The sequence below is a fragment of the Rhincodon typus genome, chromosome 5, assembly GCF_021869965.1.
Source record: "Rhincodon typus isolate 14 chromosome 5, sRhiTyp1.1, whole genome shotgun sequence".
Lineage (NCBI taxonomy): Eukaryota > Metazoa > Chordata > Chondrichthyes > Orectolobiformes > Rhincodontidae > Rhincodon > Rhincodon typus.
In genome coordinates, this window is record NC_063336.1 from 86,324,936 (window position 1) to 86,351,386 (window position 26,451).

Below are 26,451 nucleotides of genomic sequence, written 5' to 3' on the forward strand. Positions count from 1 at the left end.
ATGCTGCTTGGCCTGCTGTGAGCCTTCCTACTCCTATGACGCTGCTTGGCCTGCTGTGTTCATCCAGCCCTACACCTTGTTATCTCAGATTCTCCAGCATCTGCAGTTGCTACTATCTCTGGATGAAATATTGCCAGGTTCGGGACCCTCAATCAAGTGGTGAATGACAGTGGTCCACAGTTTATGATGAAAGAGCTCGGAGAGTACCTGGAATAACATAGAGTCAGACGGGTGAGATTGGCTCCGTACCACTTGGTGACAATTAGCCAGGTGGAGGGATTTATACAGATCCTGAAGCAAGCTTTGAAAGCCTCCCAAAGGGAGGATTCGTTAGAATGGCAAATCAATTAGTTCCGCAGCATGTACCATAACACGCCACACACGACGACCCGCTGCTCGCCAGCCTCCTTAATGTTCAGCCATCAGCTGAAAACCATGTTGGACTTGCTGCCAGAAGAGACCAGAGAGGTGGTAATTGAGAGGCTAAAAGGACAGGAACCTCAAAGTGGAGAAATGTTTCAAGTCTCATATGACTCTTCTTTGGAACTGACTTTGTTCCAAAGAAGAGTCATACTGGATTCAAGACTTTTATTCCCTCCACAGATGCTGCCAGACCTGCTGAGTTTCTTTAGCACTTTGTGTTTTTATTTTTGATTTCCAGCATCCACAGTATTTTGCTGTAGTTATGCACTGATTATCAAGGAAGTCTACAACACAGAAAAAGGCCCTTTGGTCCACTGTGTCTCCATTGGTCCAAAACAAGCACCTAGATATTCGTTCTGAGGATGGTTCACTGGACCCGAAACGTTAACTCTGATTTTTTTCTTCACAGATGCTGCCAGACCTGCTGAGCTTTACCAGCAACTTCTGTTTTTGTTGTGTTAGATATTCTAATCCCATTTCCCAGCACTTGGCCAATAAGCTTGTTTGCTTTGGTATTGCAAGCGCAGACCTAATTAAAACAAATAGCTTCTGTACTCCACAGAAATATTAAAAAAAGCAATGTTCTTGATCCTATACTGAAAAATTTCTGATTATAGTGGAATTCTCATGCTAATCAAAGACTTGTTCACAATTCTTCTGCTGACGGTAGTTTCTTTTGATTTTATGAGCCATATCAGAATAAATGGAATTGTGGCTGCTTTACATTGGACCTAGGTTATGGACTATACATCAGCAGCTTACTGTTGCACGATCAGTGGTAGACATTTAAGATCGGACCAAAAGCAGCTGACTGTCCAGAGTCTCAGAGCTGAACACCACAGTATACAGGTAGAAGCAAGGTTTGGAACCGTGATGATTTATGAAGACTAGTTTGTCAATTCTGTTGGTTCCAGACATCTGCAGTGTGCTGAAAGAAGGCTTGCTCACTGCTAGACCTGATGAGCAGGTATTATCAGTGGCTATTAGATTGACCACTGCCCAGTGTTGCCTCTGAGACATGGAACATATACCAGTTGTTCATAACCAATGTTCCTTTTAAGATATCCACATGCCTGGCTCTTAATATTCTTAAAGACGTTGCACAGTACAAGAAACAAACCATACACAGCAAAGAAAAATTAAAGGAAATATTATCACTACCCTCAACATTTCTGCTAGAGATATATTTGAGAATTGCAGTCATTGAGCCACAAATGCATCATAACAAGTGTCTGGTTGTTTGACTTGTATGAACCCTGTCTGTGATGATGCCAGTCAGATTGAGCAGGTGGTGCCTTGCAGTTGTGGTCTCACAAGTGCAAAGTGTTAACTACACACACACATAAGAACATGAAAATCTGCATTGATGCATTGGTTAAGTGGGAAGCTGTTAGTCTCGTAAATCCAAAATTGCAAGTTTGATCCCTGCTCATGCCTAGCAGCCCTATTGTGGTGCAGTGGTAGTGTCCCTACGGCTGGACCCAGAGGCCTGGCTTCAAGTCCCACCTGCTCCAGGGGTGTGTAATAACACTTCTGAGCAGGTTAATTAGAAAAATAGGTTAAATTAAAAATATTTTTAAAAGTGCATAGCAGAACCCTCTTGTGGCACAATGGTAGTGTCCCTACCCCTACTTGAAGGCCCCGGTTCAAGTCCCAACTGCAGCAGTGGTATGTAATAACATCTTTAAACAGATAGGCCTGCGTTCAAGCCCCATTTGCTCCAGAGGTGTATAATTACATTTCTGAACAGGTTGATTAGAAAAATAGGCTAAATAAAAAAAGCATGTACACCGTTCAAGTCCTACCTGCTCCAGGAGTATGTAATAACATCTCTGAACAGGTAGATCAGAAAAATAAGTTAACTTAAAAAAAAACATACTCACCATTCAGGTCCCAACTGCTCTAAAGGTGTGCAATAACATTTCTGAAGAGGTTGATTAGATGTAATTAGGATTGTTTTAATAAAGGATAAAAATGTTCTCAAACATTGAGTAACACGGTTCACACAACTATGTATTTTTGTGTTTTTATAGATTACTTACAAGGATTCTGCAGTGGACATAGAAGTACAGTGTGAAACAATTAGTCACAAACTGCTCTGTTTGGAAGACCAACTACAAATGGCAATGAACAATCATGACAAGAGTCTTACTCATATCCTTTAACTTTGGAATTGTAGAAACTGAAATTAATTTTGCTACAAGTGCATATCTGTCTTTTAAGGGACATTTGCGTAACATTTTAAAAACTTTTATTGTGATAGGTAGCCCTGAAATGATCCTGCACATTTCATGGAAATTTATTTGGTTGGAAGTAGATTGGAATGGAATAAATGCTGAGAGGTTTGAAAGCTAGTAAACACTTAGGAAGAAGAATTGTTATTTTTATTATTTTAATTGAGCATTTAATCAAAATATTTCAGGAGTGGATAGCAAACAAAACATTTTAAGCTACCTGTCGGAACTACTTAAAACATTAATACAATTGATTTTTCAGTCGCTTTAACAAATGTATTCTTGCTTTTCAGCATCCCTCCTCTGGCTTTCCACTCATTCAGATCTTGTCTTCCTTTTTATCCAAATAAGTAACTCCTTGTCTGTAAGACCTCCAAAATTGCAATTTGCTCAAAGTGCTTTAGTCAGATTTTGCAGTGGATAACAAGAGCAGTAACACTTAAGGTGTGCTGTAGTTTTCAGATTTCATTTCACCATTTGAAGGTCTGCGGTCTGCAAATTAGAGGACATCAGAAGTGTTACTGGTCTTGTTATCCATTACTCAAAATGCATAAGCCAAATTTTTGCAACATTGCAGTTCCTCTCCACAGTCAAGTCACTTCATTATTCTAGAGTTATTTTGAGACCTAAGAACAATCACAACTACTTTTCTCCACAGTGAAACAGTAACTCAAACTCTTCACATGGCCTCACTCTTCCACTGTAATAAGTACAAAGATTTCATGAACTTTGTCTCAAAATTTTTGAATGATCCTTTCAGCTATGTCTGCTGCCACCTATCTATGCTGCATTCAAAGAACAAAAAACAATACCACACAGGAACAGGCCCTTTGGCCCTCCAAGCCTGCGCCAATACATTTTGCCCTTCTGTACTAAAACTGTCTTCACTTGCAGGATCTGTATCCCTCTGTTCCCTTCCTATTCATGTAGTCGTCTAGGTGTTTCTAGAATGTTGCTATCATATCAGCTTCCACCACCACCTCTGGCAGTGCACTCACCACCCTTTGTGTGAAAAACTTGCCTTAACTGACTTTTGAACTTCCCCCTCACTCCGTACCTTCAACCTGTGTCCTCTAGTAACTGACCCCTCCACCCTGGGAAAAAGTCTCATACTTTCCACTCTATCCAGGCTACTCGCAATCTTATAAATGTCTATCAGGTCGCTCCTCAACCTCCTGCATTCCAATGAAAACAAACCCAGTATATGCAACCTTTCTCCATAGCTAAAATCCCCCATACCAGGCAACCTGGTATACCTGGTAAACTTTTTCTGTACCCTTTCCAAAACATCCAATCCTTCTGGTATTGTAGTGACCAGAACTGTACGCAATAGTTAGAAGTGTGGCCTAACTAAAGTTCTACAAAGCTGAAGCATAACTTGTCTATCCTTATACTCAATGCCTCTTCCAATGAAGGCAAGCATGCCATAGGTCTTTTTTACTACCTTATCTACCTGTACTGCTGCCTTCAGTAATCTGTGGACCTGCACACCTAGATCCCTCTGCATATCAATACTCCTAAGGGTTCTGCCATTCACTGTATAATTTCCACCTGTACTTGACCTTCCAAAATGCATCACTTCGCATTTGTCCAGATTAAACTCCATCTGCCATTTTTCTGCCCATACCTCTAATGAATCTATATCCTGCTGTATCCTCTGACAATCCTCCTCACTATCCACAGCTCTACCAATCTTTGTATCATCTGCAAACTTACTAAATGACAAGCTACATTTTCTTCCAAATCATTTATGTAGACCACGAACAGCAGAGGTCCCAGCACTGATCCCTGTGGAACACCACTAGTCACAGCCCTCCATTCCAAAAGGCATCCTTCCACTGCTACTCTCTATCTCCTATGACTGGGCCAGTTCTGTATCCATTTTTCCAGCTCACCCCTGATTTCATGTGACTTCACCTTTTGTACCAGTCTGCCACGAGTGACCTTGTCAAAGGCTTTACTGAAGTCCATTTAGACAACATCAACCACTTTTCCCTCATCAATCATCTTCATCACCTCCTCAAAAAACTCGATCAAGTTAGTGAGGCACAACCTCCCCTGCACAAAACCATGCTGTCTATCACTAATAAGTCCATTCGCATCTAAATGCATTTAGAGCTTGTCCCTGAGAATCATTTCGAATAATTTCCCTACCACCAACGTGAGACTCTCAGGCCTGTAATTTCCTGGACTATCCTTGCTATCCTTCTTAAACAATGGGACAGTATTGGCTATTCCTCACCTCTGGCCAAAGAGGATATAAAGATTACTGTCAATGCTCCAGCAATTTGTTCTCTTGCTTTCCTCAATATTCTGGGATAGATTTCATCAGGACCTGGCGTTTTATCTACCTTAATACTTTTTAAGACACACAACAGCTCGTCCTTTTTAATAGCAACTTGGCCTTGAAATTCAACACTCCCTTCCTCGGCCAATTCCTTCTCTTCGGTGAATAGCGACACAAAGTATTCATTTAGGACCTCATCTACCTCTTTTGGCTACATGCTTAGATTCCCTCCTTAGTCCTTGAATGGGCCAACCCTTTCCCTGGCTACCCTGTTGCTTTTTATATATGTGTAAAAAGCCTTAGAATTCTCCTTAATCCAGTTTGCTAATGACTTTTCATGACCCCTTTGAGCAATTCCTTGTTTAAGTTCTTTCTTACTTTCCTTATATACTTCAAAGGCATCGTCTGTTCCCATCCTCTTAGACTTATATATGCTTACTTTTTCTTTTTGACCAAGGACGTAACATCCCTGGTCATCCAAGGTTCATGTAACTTGCCATACCTGTCCTTCTTTCTCACAGGAACATGCCACTCCTGAACTCCTTTCAAACTGTCCAGTTTCAACTGCCGTTTGAAAGACTCCCACATGTCCGATGTGGATTTACTTTCAAACAGCCGCTTCCAATCAAAACTCTCCAGTTTCTGCCTAATATTGTTGTAGTTTGTCTTCCCCAGTTTAACACCTTCACCCAAGGACTGCTGTTTTCCCTATCCATGAGTATCTTAAAACTTACGGTATTATGGTCACTACTCCCGAAATGCTACCCCACTGAAACTTCACTCACCTCTCCAGGCTCATTTCCCAAAACCAGGTCCAGTATTCCCTCGTTGAACTGTTTACATATTGTGTCAAGAAACCCTCCTGAATGGTCTTTACAAATTCTGCCCCATCCAAGCCCCTATGTGAAGTGAGTCCCAGTCAATATAGGAGAAGTTAAAATCACCCACCACAACAACCCTGCTGTTTTTACATCTGTCTACATATTCTCACCTCTATCTCCCGCTGGCTGTTGGGAGGCCTGTAATATACCCGCAGCATTGTGATTTCCTTTCAGGCATCACAAGGGCCACAAGATGCAACAACTCAAAAATACCCATGGATCTCTGGAATCTTCCTCTCCTGCCCTTCGCCCTGACTCCATCCCCTCTCCCAATCCCACCTCCTGTCAGGTATTCACCATCCCTCCTAACCGTCCGCTCTCCAATGCTAAACGTTCTGTACTCAGCAAAGGCCTCAGCTTCACTCCTCTGCGTCCCCACCTTAACGAATTTCGGGCACGACATAATGTCGAACACTTCTTCCACCGTCTTTGCCTCCCTGCTCATTTCTTTGAACAAGAGTCCTCTTCCCGTTCCACAGACCCCTTTGCCTAGTTCCAACACTCTCCCACCACCTGGACCCCTCCCTCTGGCCTTTTACCTGCACTCAATCTGTTCATTGAGAACTGTCGATGTGATATTAGTCGCCTCAATTTCTCTGCCCTCCTCACCAAATCCAACCTATCTCCCTCCGAACTGACTGCGCTCCGTGCACTCAGATCTAACCCTGACTTTGTCATTAAGCCTGCCGATTAGGGTGGTGCTGTTGTAGTCTGGCGTACTGACCTCTACCTTGCAGAGGCTGAGCGCCAACTCTCAGTTACCTCCTCCTACCTTCCCCTGGACCATGACCCCACCATGGCACATCAGGCCATTGTATCCACTGCGGTAACTGATCTCATTTCATCTGGTGATCTCCCCCCATCCACTTCCAAGCTAATTGTCCCCCAATCCCGCACAGCTCGTTTCTACCTCCTGCCAAAAATCCACAAACAGGACTGTCCGGGCAGACCCATTGTTTCAGCCTGCTCGTGCCCCACAGAACTCATCTCTTCCTAGCTCAACTCAGTCTTCTCCCCACTGGCCCGATCCCTACCCACATATATCCGTGCTTCCTCTGATGGCTTACGCCGGTTTCAAAACTTCCAGTTTATTGGTTCTAGCCACCTCCTCTTCACTGTGGACATGCAATCCCTTTACACGTCCATTCCCCACTAGGAGGGTCTTAGGGCTCTCTGCTTCTTTCTGGAGCGGAGACCTGAATCATCCCCACCCACCACCACCCTCCTCCACTTGGCTGAGCCTGTCCTCACCCTCAACAACTTCTGTTTTAACTTCTCTCATTTTCTTCAGGTAAGAAGGGTTGGAATGGGTACTCGCATGCCTGTCTCTTCATGGGGTATGTGGAACATTCGTTGTTCCAGTCCTATTCCGGCCCCCACTCACAACTCTTTCGCCGATATATCAATGATATCATCAGTTCTGCTTCCCTCTCTCTTCTGGAATTGGAAAACTTCATCAATTCCGCCTCCAATTTCCACCCTGCCCTCACATTCACCTGGTCTATCTCTGACTCCTCCCTTCCCTTCCTTGACATTTCTGTTTCCATTTGTGGGGATAGACTGGCCACTAATATCCACTACAAACTCACTGACTCCCACAGCTACCTGGACTATACCACCTCGCACCCCACTTCCTGTAAAGACTCCATCCCATTCTCTCAGTTCCTCCGTCTCTGTCGCATATGTTCAGATGAGGCCAGCTTCAACAAGGGAGTCTCCGAAATGTCCACCTTCTTCCTCAACCGAGGATTCCCCAGCTCAACAGGGCCCTCAACCAAGTCTGACCCATCTCCCACACTTCCACCCTCACCCCTTCTCTTCCCTCCCGCAACAGCGATAGGGTTCCCCTTATCCTCACCTACCATCCCACCAGCGTCCACATCCAGAAGATCATCAGACGCCAATTCCGCCACCTCCAGCGAGATGCCACTGCCAGACACGTATTCCCCTCCCCTCCCTTGTCCGCCTTCCGCAGGAGCCGTTCCCTCAGGGACACCCTAGTCCACACTTCCTTCATCCCCATCACCTCCCCACAGCCCTACGGCACCTTCCCCTGTAACCGGTGAAGGTGCAACACCTGCCCATTTACCTCCTCCCTCCCCAGTATCCAAGGGCCCAAACATACCTTCCAGGTGAAGCAACACTTCACCTGCACTTCCCAGAATCTAGTCTACTGCATTTGCTGCTCACAATGTGGTCTCCTCTACATTGGGGAAACGAAATGTAGACTTGGCGACCGCTTCGTAGAACATCTACGTTCTGCTCGCAAAAAAGACCCTGAAATACCTGTTGCCTGCCACTTTAACACACCACCCTGCTCCCTGGCCAACATCTCTGTCTCTGGCTTTCTGCAGTGTTCCAGCGAAGCCCAACGCAAGCTGGAGGAACAACACCTTATTTTCCGCTTGGGGCCCCTACAGCCCTCCGGACTCAATATTGAGTTCAATAATTTTAGGGCCTAAACTGTCTCATGTCGCAGCCCCCTACCCCACACACCAGGCCTTGTTACCACATATAAACCAAAAGAACCGCAGATGCTGTAAATCAGGAACAAAAACAAAGTTGCTGGAAAAGCTCAGCAGGTCTGGCAGCATCTGTGAAGGAGAAAACAGAGTTAACGTTTCGGGTCCGGTGACCCTTCCTCAGAACTGCTGAGCTTTTCCAGCAACTTTGTTCTTGCTACCACATAGCCTGCCATTACACACCTCCTGTTGTTAGTCATTAACAGTCCCCATTAACAACTATTCACCCTCCCAGCCTAATCATTAGCAACTCTTTTGTCTGTCCAACTGTCTTTCTCTCTCTTTGGGCTCTATCCTATCGTTTACTCCCTACCCCATCCACCCCCCTATTTTCTGCATATAGACTGACGATTTCCCAGTCACCATCAGTTCTGAGCAAGGGTCACCAGACTCGAAATGTTAACTCTGTTCTTTCCTTCACAGATGCTGCCAGACCGGCTGAGCTTTTCCAGCAACTTTGTTTTTGTTCCTGATTTACAGCATCCGCAGTACTTTCGGTTTTTATTGTGATTTTACCTTTCCTAACCCTAAGCTCTACACATATTGCCTCACTGCACAAATCCTCTGATGTATCCTCCCTCAGTACAACTATGAGATACTCCTTTACTGTAATGCAACTCGCCCACCTCTTTTACTTCCCTTTCTATCACTCCTGAAACATCTAAATCCTGGGACATTCAGGTGCCTGACCTGTCCCTCTTTCAGTCAAGTCTCTGTAATCGCAATAATGTCATAGTTCCAAGTGTTGACCAAAGCTCTAAATTCATCTATCTTGCTTATTATTCTTCTCGCTTTGAAAGACATGCATTTCAGACCACCTCCTCAGCTCTTTTCAGCAGCGTTCCCTGCCTGTTCTTGTTCTTAGTCATCTTTGCCTTGGTCTCTATCTCTCCCTCAATTTCTGCATCTACTGCCCTACTCCTCTGGTTCCCATCCCCCTGCCACACTAGTTTAAACCCTTTAACAATAAGAGAAGTTTATTATACAGAACAAATGAAGATAAAATAGATCAAACCAAGCTATTTACATATAACACAATCTGAAAGATTTTGAAATACATGGCAGAACAAAATACAGGGAAATCTGCTTCCAACACTATCACTTTACAGTACGCAAATACTAGGGACCGTTCTCTTTTCTATCACATCTAATGGTTAGACTTAACTGTTTCCTTCAATTCCCGGTCATCAGAGCTTGATAGCCTCTTTCTTGATTATCGCATCACTTAGCTTAAAATTCCTTAGCTTCAAGTAACCCCTTCAGAGTTCTGACCAAACATTTCTGATCTAGAATTTACCAAATTAAAACCGTTATATTGAGGTAACTATTTTCTAACTGTTCTGAACTAAGTCCTTTCATTTATAAGCTGCCTAAAAGTTTTCCAGTCTCTGGATAAGCTAAGCTAAGCTAAAACAATTCTTCTAAACAAAAGCAACCAAATGTTTTTCAATGTTTTGTCTCTCTGATTGTAAAATTTTCACAATACAAATTTCCCCTATTACTCTGGGAGGACCCCTAGTCAGCTGCTTTTGGATACATATTAGTTTAAAATCATGGCTCCAGAAAGACTTACAAGTTGGTCATTAATCATTAAACCACTCATACGTGTAGCCTAAAACTGACATGCCACTAGTTCAAAATCTAAACTCTAAAATAACTAATATTAGTATGCATAAATCACACACCTTACTTCGCACAGATTGAGTGGACAGCAAGTTAGCAGATGGAGTAGAATGTGGGAAAATGCGAGGTTTTTTCGCTTTGGTAGTAAGAATGAAAAGGAGAATATTTTTTGAAAGCATGCAATTTTCGATTGTTGATGTTCAAAGAGATTTGAGTATGCTGTTACAAGGACCAGAGAAACTTAATATGCAAATGTAGCAAGCTGTCAGGAAATCGAATGTCCTTTTTTTTGAAAAAGAACAAGAATGAGGAGGATTGCTATAGTTGTGCAAGGTTTTGGTTAGATCACGGCAAGGACTACTTAAAGTCACTTCTGTAATGTAATTTGTCTTCGGCCCTGCCCACAGCTCATCTGCTGAAAAGTCTCATTGATGTATTTGTCATCTTCAGACCCAACTATTCAGGTGCACATCCTTCAACCTTATAAAAGCACAGGAAGTTAACATGCATATATAATAAGCAATTAGGAAGGTAATTGGTAAGTTAGCTTTTGTCACATAAGAAATAGAAGAGTAAAGAAGCCTTGCTACAATTATATATAGCACTGGTAAGACCATGTCTGGGAGAACTATGTGTAATTTTGGTTTTGTAACCCATAGAATGACATTCTAGCCCTTGAGAGGGTGCAATTATGCTTCACCAGACCGGTTCCTGGGATGAAGAAGTTGTACAGTAAAGAGGCATTGAGAAGATTAAAACTGTTCCCGATAGGTTAGAAGTATGAGAGATTATTTAACCAAAACATGAAAATTTTTAAAGGATGTATCAGTGTAGATGGTGGAATTGGAATTCAAAAAAAAAGTCTGGAATTAAGAATCTACTGATCACCATGAAATCATTGCCGATTGTCGGAAAAACCCATCTGATTCAGTAATGTCCTTCAGGGGAGGAAATCTGCCACCCTCACCGAGTCTGGCCTACATGTGACTCCAGACCCACAGCAATGTGGTTGACTCTCAACTGCCCTCTGAAATGGCCTAGCAAGCCACTCAGATGTACCAATCACTACAAAGACTCAAAGAAAAGGAACTGGATGGATCACCTGGCATCGAACTAGACACTGGGAAAGACAACGGCAGAAATAGCCCCATCAACCATGCAAAGTCCTCCTCACTAACGTCTGGGGGTTAGTAATTCCCTCCCTAATAGCATTGTGGGTCAACCCACAGTAGGAGGACTGCAGCGGTTCAAAAAGGCAGCTCACCAGCACCTTCTCAAGGGCAACTAGGGATGGGCAAGAAATGCTGGCCAGCCAGCGACGCCTACATCCCACAAATGAATAAAAAAAAAATGCTGAAAAGGTCTTCTCTCTGTTCAGAAATCTAGAACATGGGATTGCAATCTCAGGATAAGGGATTGATTATGTAGGAATGAGAAGAAAATTCTTAATTCATTTGTGAATATTTGGAATTGAATACCTGAGAGAGCTGTGATGCTCAGTCTCAATATATTCAAGACTTTGCTTTGCTACTAAGACAATTAAGAGATATAAGGATAATGCAGAAAGGTGAAATTGTAGAATATCAATCATGATCATATTGAATAGCCTACAGCTGCTTGTATACTTTATGTTCTTAACTTCAGGTTATCCAAAACTCGGCCATTCATATCCTATCCCACATCGGATTCTGCTTGCACATAACTTCAGCCCTTGCCAACTGGCTCCTGGCCTCAGAACATTCCATGTTTAGAATTCGCAATTTCATGGCCACAATCCCAGTTTTGCACCACCTTTGTGTCACCATTTCACTGATTCTGGTTTCACTTCTCCTTACCATTGTAGACCTTACTTTCAGCCATCTAAACCCCACATTCTGGAATTACCTACCCGTCTTTCAAACTTTCCACCTTTTGAAATCCTCCTCTTTGAAGAAGTGACTGGTCACCACTTCTAAGAACATCTTTGTTTGCTCTGTGTCCATTGTTTTCTTGTGCTTCCACAAAGCTCCTTTGATGTTTCGTTTATATTACTTAAAGTACACAACAGCAAGTTCTTAATCTTTATTACACTTTCTTGGACATCATAATTTATCTACTCAGTAATACAGATTGCCTTTAGTCACCAACCTACAGAATTTTTTAAAATCGTATACTTTTTGTCTTGCTGTCAGTTAACTATTGAACACCAAGGATGTTTAAAAGATGTTGTTGACATGAAGTAAGTTTGACTCATTGGTGAGAAATTCATGTCTGTTAATCAAATTAATAAATATAGAATGAACCAATAGTAAAATTAAAAGTATTTTACGTAGGGTAAAAATTATTTAATCACCAAATATTTAGAATTATTTTGAAAATGCATTTATTTTAGCTGTGCCTGCTTATACTTATGGAGCCATTTCCATTCACTTAATAACTTCAGTGGGAAGTAACTGCTAATCATCTTCATGTTTCATCCTTAATAATGCCCACAGCATCTACAGAGAGAAATCCAGATGATAAAAGAAACACTGCGGGCCATGTTGAAACAGCTTTTGCCCATTGAAGAAGAAGAGGAGTTAGGAGGTTTTACAGTCAACAGCTGGTGACTAAGAAAGTAATGATTTGAAGACAAATGCATCTGATGTTAGCATATGACATTCCATATGACAACAGTTTGTTAACTGTGTAATGTCTTGGCAAATCCTGAAGTCAAATTCAATAATCACATGGTTACAAAAATATGATGTGGTTACTATAATGCACTTAATTTAGTTTTCAAAAGTTCAAAGGCCAATGTTTAAATTTAATAGTGTATTATTTATTGCCTTGTATCAATAACTGTTTTTAATATCAATTTTAAGCAAGGAAGCTATTTATACAATGCAATGCAATACAGCACAGTAAAGGGCCCTCCAGCCCACCAAGCCTGCACTGATTCCCAATCCTTATTTAGACCCGCTACTTATTGCCCTTGTGTGTTTTCTATCCCTCTGTTTGCCTCCCATTCATGTGTTTATCAAGATACACCTTAAACGTTGCTAATGTGCTACTTCCACCACCTGCACTGGCAGTGCATTCCAGGCACCCACCACCCTCTGTGTGAAAGTTTTTCCCCACACTTCTCCCCTAAACTTTCCCCCTCTCGCCTTGAACCTGTGCTGTCTTGTAGTTGACCTTCCCGCTGTGGGAAAAGATCTCTGACCATCCACCTTATCTATGCCTCTCATAATTTTGTAGACCTCTATCAGGTCTCACCTCAGTCTCCAACTTTCCAGTGAAAACAATCCAAGTTTGTCCAACCTCTCCTCTTAACTAAAACCCTCCAAACCAGGCGACATCCTGGCAAATCTTCTCTGCACCCTCTCCAAAGCATCCACGTCTTTGTGGTAGTGTGGTGACCAGAACTGCACATAGTATTCTACATTTGGCCTAACCAAAGTTTTGTACATTTGTAACATAACTTGCCAATGTTTATATTCAGTGCTGTATGCCTTCTTGACTACCTTATCCACCTGTGTTGCCACTTTCAGGCATCTGTGGACCTGTATGCCCAGATCCCTCTGTATGTGGAATTCCTGAGGGTTCTGCCATTTAATGTAGCTTTCAAAATGCATCATCTCAAATTGTCCCAATTAAATTCTGTTTTACCTTTCTCTGCCCAAACCTGCAATCTATCTAAATCCGCTGTACCCTTTGACAGTTGTCCTCACTATCTGCAACTCCACAATTTTGGTGTCATCCACAAGCTTACTAATCAGACCACCTACATTTTCCTCCAGATCATTTTTATATATGTTGTTTTATATATAGAAACAACAAAAGTCCCAGCACTGATCCCTGTGGAACATCACTATTTATTGATCTCCATTCGAAAAGTACACTTCCACTGAAACTTTCTGTCTTCTACAACCAAGCCATTTTTGTATCCATCTAGCCAGCTCATCCTGAATCCCAATTTGGTATTGTCTCATGCAAGAGACAAAGATAGAAAAATCAAATCTAATTTACAGCTTTCGATGTGTTCTATGCAGACAATTGGAAACATTTCAAATATTTCTGCTGTTCTAAAAGGTAAACATTTTTAAAAGGTGAATCAATTTTCGTTGTCATAAACCCAAGATAAAGTAGTGTTACATTCGGCAAGACTACGTGCAGACAAAACGTAAATAAAACATTTTGCTGGATCACGAAAGCTAGATCCCTAGCTTGCAGCACAAGGAAGAAGATGATGCAGGTTGTACCATAAAGAATACATTTTGGTATATTCATAATATATCTACTACGTTAGCTTCAGGATCAAATACTCATAAAATTGAGCCCAGTGCTGGGGCCATAATATAATGCTTGCATGTATCAAGGAGACACCACTTAGTCTTTTACAACAGCCTGAAGAATATTCTGATGAAATTTGTAGAACTAACTTATCTTGAATTAAAAGTTCAGTTGTGATGCACAGGGCACTGTATACAGAAAGGGAAGACTACATTCTCTCCATATTTTATAAGGTGTTTGCTTTTTGGTCTGGTTTTAAGGCAATTTCACAATTTCTAATAGAAGCAAAAGCTATGAATAGTGCTTCTTCAAGTGGTCCAGGCAGTGTTTAATAGACCAATATTCATATGTTGAATTAGACAGCAGAAGACTGGCAGAGACTTACAAGAGTATTATTAGAAATTTGTAATTTGCACAAACACTCGTTTCCACCTTTCTCTTCTGCAACCTGTCCAGAAGCCAACCTCGCTAGTGGGAAAAACCCAGCTCTGTTCTTTTATGAATCACCACCACGTCACCCATGTCACAAGTTAAAATATCAATCTACAAACAATCAGAGATGGTAAGAACTGCAGATGCTGGAGTCAGAGATAACACAGTGTGGAGCTGGAGGAACACAGAAGGTCAGGCAGCATCAGAGGAGCAGGAAAGTTGATGTTTCGGGTTGGGACCCTTCTTTAGAAATACAATGTGTACAAACAATGTTTACCGAGGCAGTCAACAATAACAAAAGGGAAGGATAGTGAAAGAGGGAGGGGCTATATTAAAAAGGAGTTGAAAGGGGAAATAATACACCCAAGTACCATGGTATTTGACTTTCTCTAAATACCTCAAGGGTGCAGAAGAACCTAGCTTTAATTATTTAGAATTCTATGGATTCTATGATGATAATTATTTAATAAACCACCACCACATTACTCATGTCGCTAACTGAATTAACAAGCATTGCCCCCGAGGGGCCTGGTTTACCTTTAAAGATACCTGTATTTCTAACACTGACAGGCAGCACCCAGAATACTGGCTGCTGTCAAAAGATCCATATTTCCCACATCAACACTGGATGATACCAGCCCTTAACGTTGAAAGTTCAATGTTAAAGCAAAAGTTAATAGAGTAAACTGTTCTTGAGGCTACAAGCTATAACAAGGGACAGAATGTTTTGTTTGGCAATGGGCATGCAAATTTGCATCTGTTTGGGTATACTGTCTATTCTCATGAAATTGAACAGCTGCAGGCTCATGTCGTGCATGTACAAGGAGCACGATGAATTTTGTGGCTGGATTGGGCAAGAAATCACATTACTGCTATTACCTTATGGGATCAAAGTTCTTAGCACCAAATCTAAAGGGAACCCAGACAGGCATTCATTCCTTGCAAGCCAGAAGTATCACTTGGGCACTGGGTGTGGACACTCGGTCTAGGGAAGGGTAGAAGGGCAAGACCCATGTTCATTACATTCCAGCCTCCCTCACTTGATCGTCCTCTGTTCCCAATGCATCAGTCCACATCTTCCAACAAATGATGAGACTTGCAACCGAAATTTCTATCTGGCATCCCTCTCCACTTACACATTCACATTGCTTGATACCCTTATGTGTGCCACTTTGCATGACTACATTGTACCACTTACCCTTGGAAGCCCAGGATATTGTTAATTTTTCTTTGCACTCGTCCCAGGTTCTTGTAAGGACACCAGAGCCACTAACCTCTGCTGCAGCCTCCACCCAGGTCACATTGGTGAAGCAGGAAAGTCTCCTGCTGCCAACTCTGGGAAATAGAACCTCCGCTGTTCTCAGGTGGCTAGAGAGAAGAAACTGGGCTCTGATATGAGATGCCAGCAGCTTCAGGGATCCAGGTGGTGCATGGAGAGGTGTTGACAGCAGTTAGTATTCTCAAACTTTTTCAGATAATGAGAATGGTGCACCTGGCTTGCAGAAGATGAATGCGTATGTGCTTTTTAAGTGTGACACTTAAACCTTCAGCCCAGGGAGGTATTGGCGGAGGTGTACACTCCCAGCCTATCCCTGCTGCAAGATTTGCTGGTTCCTTGGCTATAGGTAGCTAAATAGCTGGTTGCAGTGAGAATCACACATGGCTAGCCATCTACCTGCAAGCAAAGATCTTGTGCACTTCCAGTTGTATTGCCAACAATTTTAGAGTTACCGGACAATTCCACTCTAAGCATCCAGAATGTTCTATACCTATATAGTTGTGTGATATATGTACCATTACAGATGAAACAGGTGAGTTAATATTCTGTGATCACATTCATCAATCACAACTTTTACACATAATTCTTGATAACAAGACTAAGAAAGGATCAGATGAGCTAGTAAATGGAAGATGTACAAAAGAGACAAGGCACAGGAAATGTTTATGGAAGTAATTTCAAAGAATTGAAAGGAATCAGATCAGTGGCTGCAGATACCAAGAAAAGGTAGACAAAATGGGAAAATAAAGCAGTCATAAGAATGCAATTGAAATTTTTTTTCCGATTGTTAGATCAGACATGCACTGGGAATATTCTCTGTTCTTTTAAATCCATGACTCACCTGCTGCACCGTATTTGCTGGACAGGTGGGATTTGAAGCATCAGAGCCATTCCTGATAGGTTTATTGCTGCTTAGTGGGAGAGAAATGCAGTTCTGCTGTAGGTCATGGAAGTGTACCCCTTTTCTGCAAGAACATCTGACAGAACAACAACCAGTTAAAGAAAGACTGGAGCCTTTTTAATGACCTCTGATGTCCCAAAGGTGCAACACTGTTATTGAAGTGTAGTGACTGACATAATATAGGAAATGCAGTAGTCAGTTTATAAACAGCAAGCTCCCATAAACAGCAATTAAATAATGAGCACATAATCTGTTTAAGAGAGATTGTTTGAGGAACAAAATGTTGGACCAGACAGCAGGGATTACACCTCTGCTTTTCTTCAAATGGTGCCATGAAATCTTTTAGATCCATCTAAGAGGAATTTCAGTTTAATATCTCATCTGTAAGGTGCAACACTTCAGCGCACTGAGTGTCAGCCTAAGTTTTGTATTCAAGGCATTCTTGAACCTATTACCTTCTGACTCAGGCAAAAGTGCTATCCACTGAGCCACAGATTACATTTAAGCAATTCCATATTTTTGAATATATGGAACCAGAAAAGCAAGACTATTGTTCACTGACAGGTGGAGTGAGGTGTTGCTGTCAGTGTGAAGGAGCTAGTTGAGACAGCTCAGTCTGCACCACTCTTAGCACTGCTACGTAGTGGCAGAAGAAGGTGATTATCTCAGAGGGTGGGTAGTCAAGTTGAGTTTAGACACTGGTACTAGTAAAGACTTTCTACTACTAAAAAACCTTCACTCACCTGCTCTGGGAGATTAGGGACAAATATGAATGGCATCTACACCCTATAAATGCATGAAATTTATTAAACCATTTAGATTCCATGTCCACCATAAATGTCATAAGTCTGTTTTGATAATTCACACCCTCTTAGGCAGCAAAATGAAATAAATGAATATTTTTGAGAGCTTATAATAAACTATTTATTAAAACTTTACAGTGTTGTAACTACTAATAAATGTTAAAAAAAAACTTTCTGTCACAAGTATTTATAATCCACTCAAAATGTGTTTTCTAACCATCGATAATCATGGTACGATAGGCAGCTCAAGGATTGACAGATTCTTACTGTTATGGAGAAGTAGTTAAATTTGTATGATACATATTTGCAACTCTTAGAATACAACTAATTGTAAAACATGAAATTCATTCCTGGACTGCAGAAATTATTTGTCACGTATGTTTTATACCAATAAGAACATATAATAAACTGTAAGAACTATATAAAGAGTTTTTGAGTGTAGTTTGTTATCAAGCATGTATCGTAAAATATACACTTTATGCTCCTGGTTGATTATAGAAATCTTATGTTGCTTTATTTGTTATCAAAGTTTTGAATGTAATTTTTGACTTTTGGATTTGGTTGCTTTGCATTGTGTGTAAGAATCTGATTGTTGTGGAATATAGCAAGAGCCACAGAGAGAAGAATTAAGTAAAACAGGATATTTTCTTAAAGAGGATTTTTTTAAAAAAAGATTGGAAAGAACCAGCACCTGCTGCCCTTGTCTTTTCATGTGTTAGAGGTCACAGGTTTGGAAGGTGTTGACAAAGGAAATTAATATTCCTCACTTCTTGCTTCGAAAATACAATCAGATTGTTCACTCATTTAATTTCTGCATAGATTAAGATATTCCTTCTCACCCAGAAAGAAAATTACTTGGAAATTTTCCTTTAAGCAAACTTTGTTTAACATATGGAATGATTTTGCTCTTTTATGATCTAAAAGTAATGTCCCCAAAATTCTGTTTGAATTCTCTTCTTATCAATAGTAACATTCTAGTAACTTTTCCTGTTCTTCCTTACTCAAATTTGCAGTTTCAGTTTTGTCCATGTTTATGTTTTTGATGTAAGTTGACATCTCAGGTTGTGGCTAAAATCCTTGCGCCTAAGGTTTGTCCACCATTACCTGCTTAATTGGTTGGGTCATGAACATTAATATATGACCGATCTGAATAACTTGTTGACCTTTTGGTTTTGCATCAATAATAGGAAAAATACTAGATGGCATCAGTGATGCAATATATGGCTGATTAGATAGAGGGGTTCATATCAGGAACATGGTTTCCAATAATGTCCTATTATCTTGATTGTATTGTAAGATAAAGTTTCCAAGATAGTGGATGAGGGAGACACAACATTCGTTGCATGTCTAGACTTCCAAAAATATATTGATATGATACCACATAAGAAGCTTCTCCACACAATCAAAGCCTCCAATATTGGTTACTACCTACTGTGCTATATTGGGAACTTCCTGGAAACTTTATGATAGGAAGTATATGCAGATCTGCTTGAACCAGTCACCAGTGTTGGGCTTAAGGGATTGGTGTCAGTTCATTGCTGTTTACAGTTTTTATGAACGATTTTAGATGGAGGTGTTGAATGAATGAACTGAGTTTTTCGGATGAATACTGATATATGTTCCAGAGTCAGGATTGCAGCCTTCTACAAGCAATTCTGGATGGGCTGAGAAATTGGGCTAGTGATTGGCAAATGATATTTGACTTCAAAAAGTGAGTGTTATACATGTCTACAGTGTAAATAATAAACAAACACTCTCCTTTCAGGAAAAATTATTAAAGATTTGGATGTTTTTATGTATAGTTCTCTAAAGGTTCATGACCAATACCATGAAGAATGGCTAGAACAAATAAGATGTTTGGAGTGTATTTATAAAGCACTTGACTGTAAGATAAAACATGCTGTTTTGGTCATGAATAAGGCTTTGGTCAGCCCTAAGAGTACTATGGCTGTACAAAGTAGGATAACATTAGATTTTGGAAAGGATGCACACAAGATCAATATCTCATTTAAAGTGTCTTAGTGACCAAGATAGGCTCAAAGAGGTGGAATCTGCCCTTGAGAATAGATTTGGAGGGATTTGAGAGAGGTTTAAAGAACTGTGAGAGGAATAGATTCTGCTAGGGTGGCAAATCATTTTAACTCGGTAGTTGAGGGATAACCAGGGCCCTCAATCTCAAACAATGTACTGAAATTAAGCTTCATGTTAGGATATGGTTCTTTTTCTAGAGAACAATGGATCTATGAAACAGGCTGTTGGCTCATGGTATAAATGCTAATTTGCCAAATGCCTTCAAATGAGGGCATTTCTAGCTAAAAGAGATAAACCATTGTTGTGGGTAAATCACTACGAGTTACCTTTAATTTGGCTACTTATTAAGAAATCTCGCAGTAAAGTACTGAAACAATGATTTAAACTCTCTTGCGTGTAGCAACCAAAATAATACCCCTCAAGTAAGCAAGTTAAGCCTCACAACTCAACTTGGCTATTACTCAATTAATGATGGAATTTAACTATGATTCTATCAACTGTGTTTGTCTCTGGAAGTGTCCAAAGTTCAATTCTTATGCAGATTTTTGTGCTTCAGATCAATGGTACAGCTTGCCTTCTTATTAGCAATAGCTTTTTTGTTCCTTGTTCCATTTGGCGTTAACTGTCTGTTTGAAGACACAGCTTTCTTGCAGTTAACTCCTTAAATTCTTCTGCAGAGCAATCATAAGTCCTTGTGCATGAGGCATCCAGATACCTAGTAGGTATCAAAACAGTTTTGTTTGTGTAGCCTCCACTTCTTCTCTTTGCAGACATGGCTAATTGTTTTCAATTCCTGTATAAGTTTATCCTTGTCCCTTAATAGTTTATTCCAGTCAGTTATTGTTGTTTCTTTGTGTGTGTAACAGTTTACCTTTTTTTTCGATCCATGAACGGCTATTAAAGTTCTGAAGTTTATAATATCACACAGTCTGCATAGTGAATACTTCATAGAATTACCAGGGTCAGAGTGATCTCCTGAACTAGTTCAATTGTTTAAAAGGGTCACAGGAATTTTTCAGATTTATTCCTCTAATTAGTTTAGATGTTTCTGATTTTCACCTATGCCAGGAGATTACGCAGCTTCAAGTGAGGAGTGTGTGATGCTTAACACATTGCAGCTCTGTAGGATAGACTGGAAAGGCCAGTGGATTTTTTCCTGCTCATTATACATTTTTTTTGAGTTACCATTCACAGACAGTTCATCTCATTAGTATTGATAATTTATGACTAAAGGCTAGACATTCATCCATGCATCATATTTATCCTTCAGAAAAAGTCATTGTTGTCTGACTCAATTTGCCACAAAAACTTTTTGAGCCAAAAGTGAAGTCCATTACTTTTTTCTTCTATTCATTTTGCCCCCTGTGTGAACATTCTGAATTAACTTGCACAAATCACAACATGATTACTATTAATTGCCAATTTCTCCAGGTTTATTTTTATACTTCTTGCTCAACGCTATTTGTTTCTGTTGTAAAATATCTCGTGGTTGTGTCTTTGTTCATACTTGGGTTAATTAAGATTTGGGAAACCTTAAATGATTTAAACAAGCTTAATTCACCTTATAAAAAATATTACAATAAACATTATTCAACAGCTTTGGGTGCCAGTTCCTGCAGGGTCATCGACAGCGTAGCGTGGATGAAACCAATGACATTTTTGCTTGATATTATTCAATTGCAATTGTATGTGCTGTTCATGTATTGCTTTATAATCAGGCTCAGTACTGAATAGATGATAAAAAGAAATTGGAAAGGTAATGAACAATAAAAGGAAGACTGGTTGAGAATACAAACAAATAATAAAAGATTCTGTAAACATAAGTAGTAAAATCATAGTCCAAAAAAGAACAGGTTCAAGATCATTTTAATCATGGTTGGAATGCATTATGTCCAAATTTTCAGATAATATAGGAGGCTGCAAGAGGATTTCAATAAAGTGATATAATGAGCAGAATAGCAACAAATAGAATTCAATGTTGGTAAATGTGAGGTGATATGTTTTACCATGTAAAAGTAAAAGTTATATTTTAAGTATTGTGGAAGAGCAGAGGGATTTGGAGCTTCAGGTTTACAAGACATTAAATGTAGCACCCAAGTAGATTAAATAAACAAAAAAGCTGATTAAATGATGAGATCTATAGCAGAATATATAAACTGTATAACATGTAATGCTGAATTTATATAAAACCTGAAGATAATTGCAATTAAGAGTATTGGATGCATTTTTGATCAACACATTGGGAAGGAATACAACAGATGTATTCAGATTCTGCCTGGCATGGCACATAAATATGAATAAAGGCTCGAAATACCGAAACATTTTTGTTAGAACAGAGGAGATTAAGATACAATTTGATTGAAGTGTTTAATATTATAAATGAATGGAGCAGAAAAGATAGATACAGACAATGACTATAATGAGCCTAGAGAAAGAAATATTTGATACAAGATTATGTATGAGAGATTTAAGGCCAAGAGCAGGAGAAACCATTTACACAAAATACTTGTAACGCTGAGAAATGAATAAGTAGATATTTGGATCAGTTTTAACTCCCAGTAGATTCATTTCCTATAATCACACAGCAGCACAAGTCCACATCACTTCTAACACAGTGCCTCATTAAACAATGCCACTTGCTGCCTGGAAAGGATTTTGGGGCTCGCAAGTTCTTGAGTACCAGGAGATTGGGAGAAAATCAAAGAGCAGGATTTTAAATATATGAATGTCTAGATGACACTGTTCTCTTTTTTTGAGTACAAAACTAATAGGAGTGAAGAGGTTGATGTGTAGTTGGAGAAATCGGCAGGTAACTATTAAACTGTCTTCTCAGTTTTTAACTCCACCTATAACACCAATATTTTTGTCTATGTCTGCCTGTGTGTATGTTTGTGTGTGTGTGTGGAGACATTTATAAGGGGGTTAGAGCTTTAACTGGTGGGGTTATACCTCTGAGGTTCATAATCATTTGGCTGTAGCTGAAACCTATTTATTTCTATGAAGTAGTTATTCTTGTTAAGTATAGAAAACCAGTCTATGCTTTCTGTAAACTGGGGTCTAAAAAGACACGTAAATTGCAGAATTTTGAATACTCTTGTAAAATCTTTAACTTCTTTGATGACTTTAGAAATCAAGCCCTGCTATTTCTGGTGCTGTACCCAATGACTCGTACAGGTTTGATTTAAGGAAACATTTAAAAATACTTAAAAAGTTAGAGCAGGGGTGCATGGTAGTGAAGAGGCAAGCAATAACAAACAATAATCAAAATGTGACAGGAACAGATAAACATACAAGCAGTACAGTATTACAGAACCTAAAACCAAAATAATAATGGTAAAAAAGTCCACATTTAAACTCTTTATCTGAATGTGCACAGCATTTGTGACAAGATAGATGAGTTGACAAATAGAAATAAATTAATATGATTTGATAGCAGGGTGACCTGGATTGGAAACTCCATATTTGAGGATATTTGATGTTCTCGAAAAACAGGAAAAGGAAGTGGGAAAGCATTGTTAATGAGAGAAGGTATGAGTGCAGCAGTGAGTAGTGATATTGGTGCAATAGATCATGGTATAAGACCACTAAAACAAGGAATAGGAGTAAGTTGTTTGACCTCTCAAGGTGCACCGCCATTCAATAGGATCATGGCTGATCCAACATTCCTCACATCCACCTGCCTGCCTTTTCCCCGTAACTTTGATTCCCCGACTGATCAAGAATCTATTAATCTCAGCCTTAAATATATACAAGGACTCTGCCCCCCAGCTCCATATGGAAAGGATTTCCAAAGACTCTCAACCCTCTGAGAGAAGAAATTCCTACTTGTGTGGAAACAGTTTGTGTGGAAATAAGGAATAGTAAGTGAAGAAGTCATGGGTGGGAGTCCTGTATAGCCCCTCCGAAGAGTTGACTCACTGTAGTACAAAGTATAAATTGGGAGAAAATGAAGGCACATAAAGAACGGCACTACAATTATGATGGATGATTTTAATCTGCATTTTGACTGGACAAATCAGATGGGCAAGGGTAACGTGGAAGATGAATTTGCAGAGAGTGCATCAGGGATTGTTTCATAAAGCAATTTGTTGCAGAATCTATCCAGGAACAGGCTACTTCAGCTCTAATAATGTGAATTGAGATACGATTAAGAAGAGCTCTCATAATAAAAGAACCTGTAGAGGGTAGCATCACAAGACGGTAGAATGTGAAATTCAGTTTGAAGACATGCGACACCAGTCTCAAATCAGTGTCTTCAACTGAACTAAGGGAAATTAGAGGTCTGAAGAAGAGTTTTTTTTAAAGCAGGCTGGAAAAATAGATCAAGAGGAAGTTCAGTGGATGAACAGTGGCAGATAATTTATTCCCACCAAAAAGAAGGACTTGATGAAAGGGATAAATCCAATGTGGTTAACAATGAAAATCAAGGAAAATATCCAATCAAAAAATAAGGCATGCAAGTAGCAAAAACTAGTGATGGGCTAGAGGATTAAGAAATTTGCAGGAACTCACAGCAGATGACTAAGAAAACTAATAAAAATGGAGAAAATTGATAAATTGATTATGAAAGAAAATTGGAAAGCAATATAAAAATAGATAAGTGTTTCTGTGGTATATTGAAAGACAGTAGCTAAAATGAATGTGGAACTCTTGGAGAATGCAACTGGGGGATTGATAACAGGGTACAGGGAAATGATAAATAATTTAAATCAATATTTTGCATCAGTCTTTATGGTGGAGAATACAATAAATATCCCAAAGGTATCAGATAAGCAAGGTGTAAATGGGAGGAAATATAGCAGTGTCTAGCAAGAGGTACAAAGTATTTGACAAACTAATTGACCTGAAGGAAAATAAGTCTCCAGAACCTGATAGTCTGCTTCTCTAAGGATTTTAAAGGAAATGACATTTAAAGGAAGAGATAAGAGAAGCAATTGTCAAAATATTCCAGAACTCACTGGATTCCAGGAAGGCATGCAGTATTCCAGATGTGACCTCACCAATGCCCTGTATAATTGCAGCAAAGCATCCTTGTTTTGGATCTGGCTGCTTGTGATAATGGGACAGTAATAATCATGGGTGACTTAAATCTATTTAAACTGGAAAAATTAGATTTCCAGTAATAGTCTGCATAAGGAGTTAATAAAATGCTTTTGAGATGGCTTTTTAGAGCAGTACCTTTTGGAACTGATCAGAGAGCAGGTTCTGTTAGACTTGGTATTACATAATGTGACAGGATTAATTTTAGCTTCAGAGTTCAGGCACTTCTAGGTAGCAATTCGAGTAAATTTTACATCCAGTTTGCAAGGGAGAAGGTTGAGTCTAAAATTCTAATTCTAAATAAGAGCCATTCCGTGGTCATGGAAGCTGGGCTAGCTGAAGTGAACTGGCATACTTGCTTGGAAATAGACCAATAGTCACAATGGCAAAAATTTAAGGGGATATTTCAGAATACTCATAATATGTATAGTCCTAATGCTTATGAAAGATTTTAGAAGAAAGGTCCATCAATTGTGATTAGCTAAAGCATCAAACTTAAGGAAAACACATAACTGCACAAAGATATGTGGCAGAATGTGAAGAATGGCAGACAATGATGAAAATGTTAATCGGGGCAGAAATTACTGTGTGTGAAGAAGCTGGTCAAGAATGTAAAAGGGGGTAACAGGAGATTTTATAGGTGCTTAAAAAGGAAAAAAAGTAAGTAGAGTGAGTGTTGATCCTTTAGAGAGTGAGAATTGTGAGTTAATAGCAGATGATAAGGAAATGATGAACAAATATTTTTCTTCTGTCTTCACTATAGAGGCTATAAAACTTCCCAGTAATATTTGAAAATAAGGAGGTGAAAGGGAGAGATGAGCTTAGCAACATTACAATCACGATGGATATGATACTGAGCAAACTGCAGGTTGACAAGTCTCCAGGTCTGGATGTATTTCATCCTGTGGTCCTAAAAGAGGTTTTATAATGGGGTAGTAAATGAACATAAGTACATTTTCAAAATTTAGTAACGGTTCCATTGGACTGGAAATTAGCAAATAGATCCCTTCTACTCAAGAAGGGATAGAGGTATCAAATAAGATTAGCTTGTTGTCTGTTGAGGGAAGAGATTAATAAGGAATTATATTTGTGCATGTAGAAAAATCTCAAGGTAATTAGAAAGAGTCAGTATAGTTTCATCAAGGCAAAATCATGTTTAATCAATTTATAGGAGGATTTTGAAGGAGAAACATGCTGAGGACAAAAGGGGAGCCTATAGTTGTAGATAGACTCCTGTGGCACACTGGCGGTGTCTCCACATCTGAACCGGGAGTACCAGGTTCTAGCACCCCCGTGCAGACATACATAGTAACTCATCTTATACATTGATTAAAAATATCCAGATGAAATAGATTTCTAGAAAACATTTGATAAGACAAAGAATATTGTAAAAAATAAAAACTTATGGTATAAGCTTAATATATTAGCATGAATAGAAGATTGGCTGGATAGAGAAAGCAGATAACATGCATAAATGGGTCCTTGATTGGCGGGATGCGATGAGTAGAGTGTGATTATTTTTGCTGGGACCTCAAATTTTTATAATTTACATCAATGGCTTCAATGAGGAGACATAGATACACAGCATCAAGACAGGTGGGAAAGTACATTGTGAAAAAGGCATAAGGAAGCTACAGAAAGATATGGATAAATAAAGTGATGGACAAAAATCTGGCAGATGGGATATAGCGTGAGAAGACATGAAATTGTTCTTTTTGGCAGGTAAAGTAAAAAACAGATT

The 26,451-nt window shown here is 39.7% G+C and overlaps 1 protein-coding gene across 1 annotated transcript in view; it reads left to right on the plus strand.

The window, feature by feature from the left end:
* Positions 1 to 12,887, plus strand: part of disc1 (DISC1 scaffold protein) — a 95,042-nt gene extending 82,155 nt beyond the window's left edge. Inside the window, exons 13-14 of the mRNA XM_020510132.2 lie at positions 2,457 to 2,577; positions 12,443 to 12,887. Of these exons, the coding sequence (XP_020365721.2) occupies positions 2,457 to 2,577; positions 12,443 to 12,558 (237 nt within the window). The 3' untranslated portion in view covers positions 12,559 to 12,887. The remainder of the gene's footprint in view (positions 1 to 2,456; positions 2,578 to 12,442) is intronic.
* The last annotated feature ends 13,564 nt before the right edge of the window (positions 12,888 to 26,451 follow it).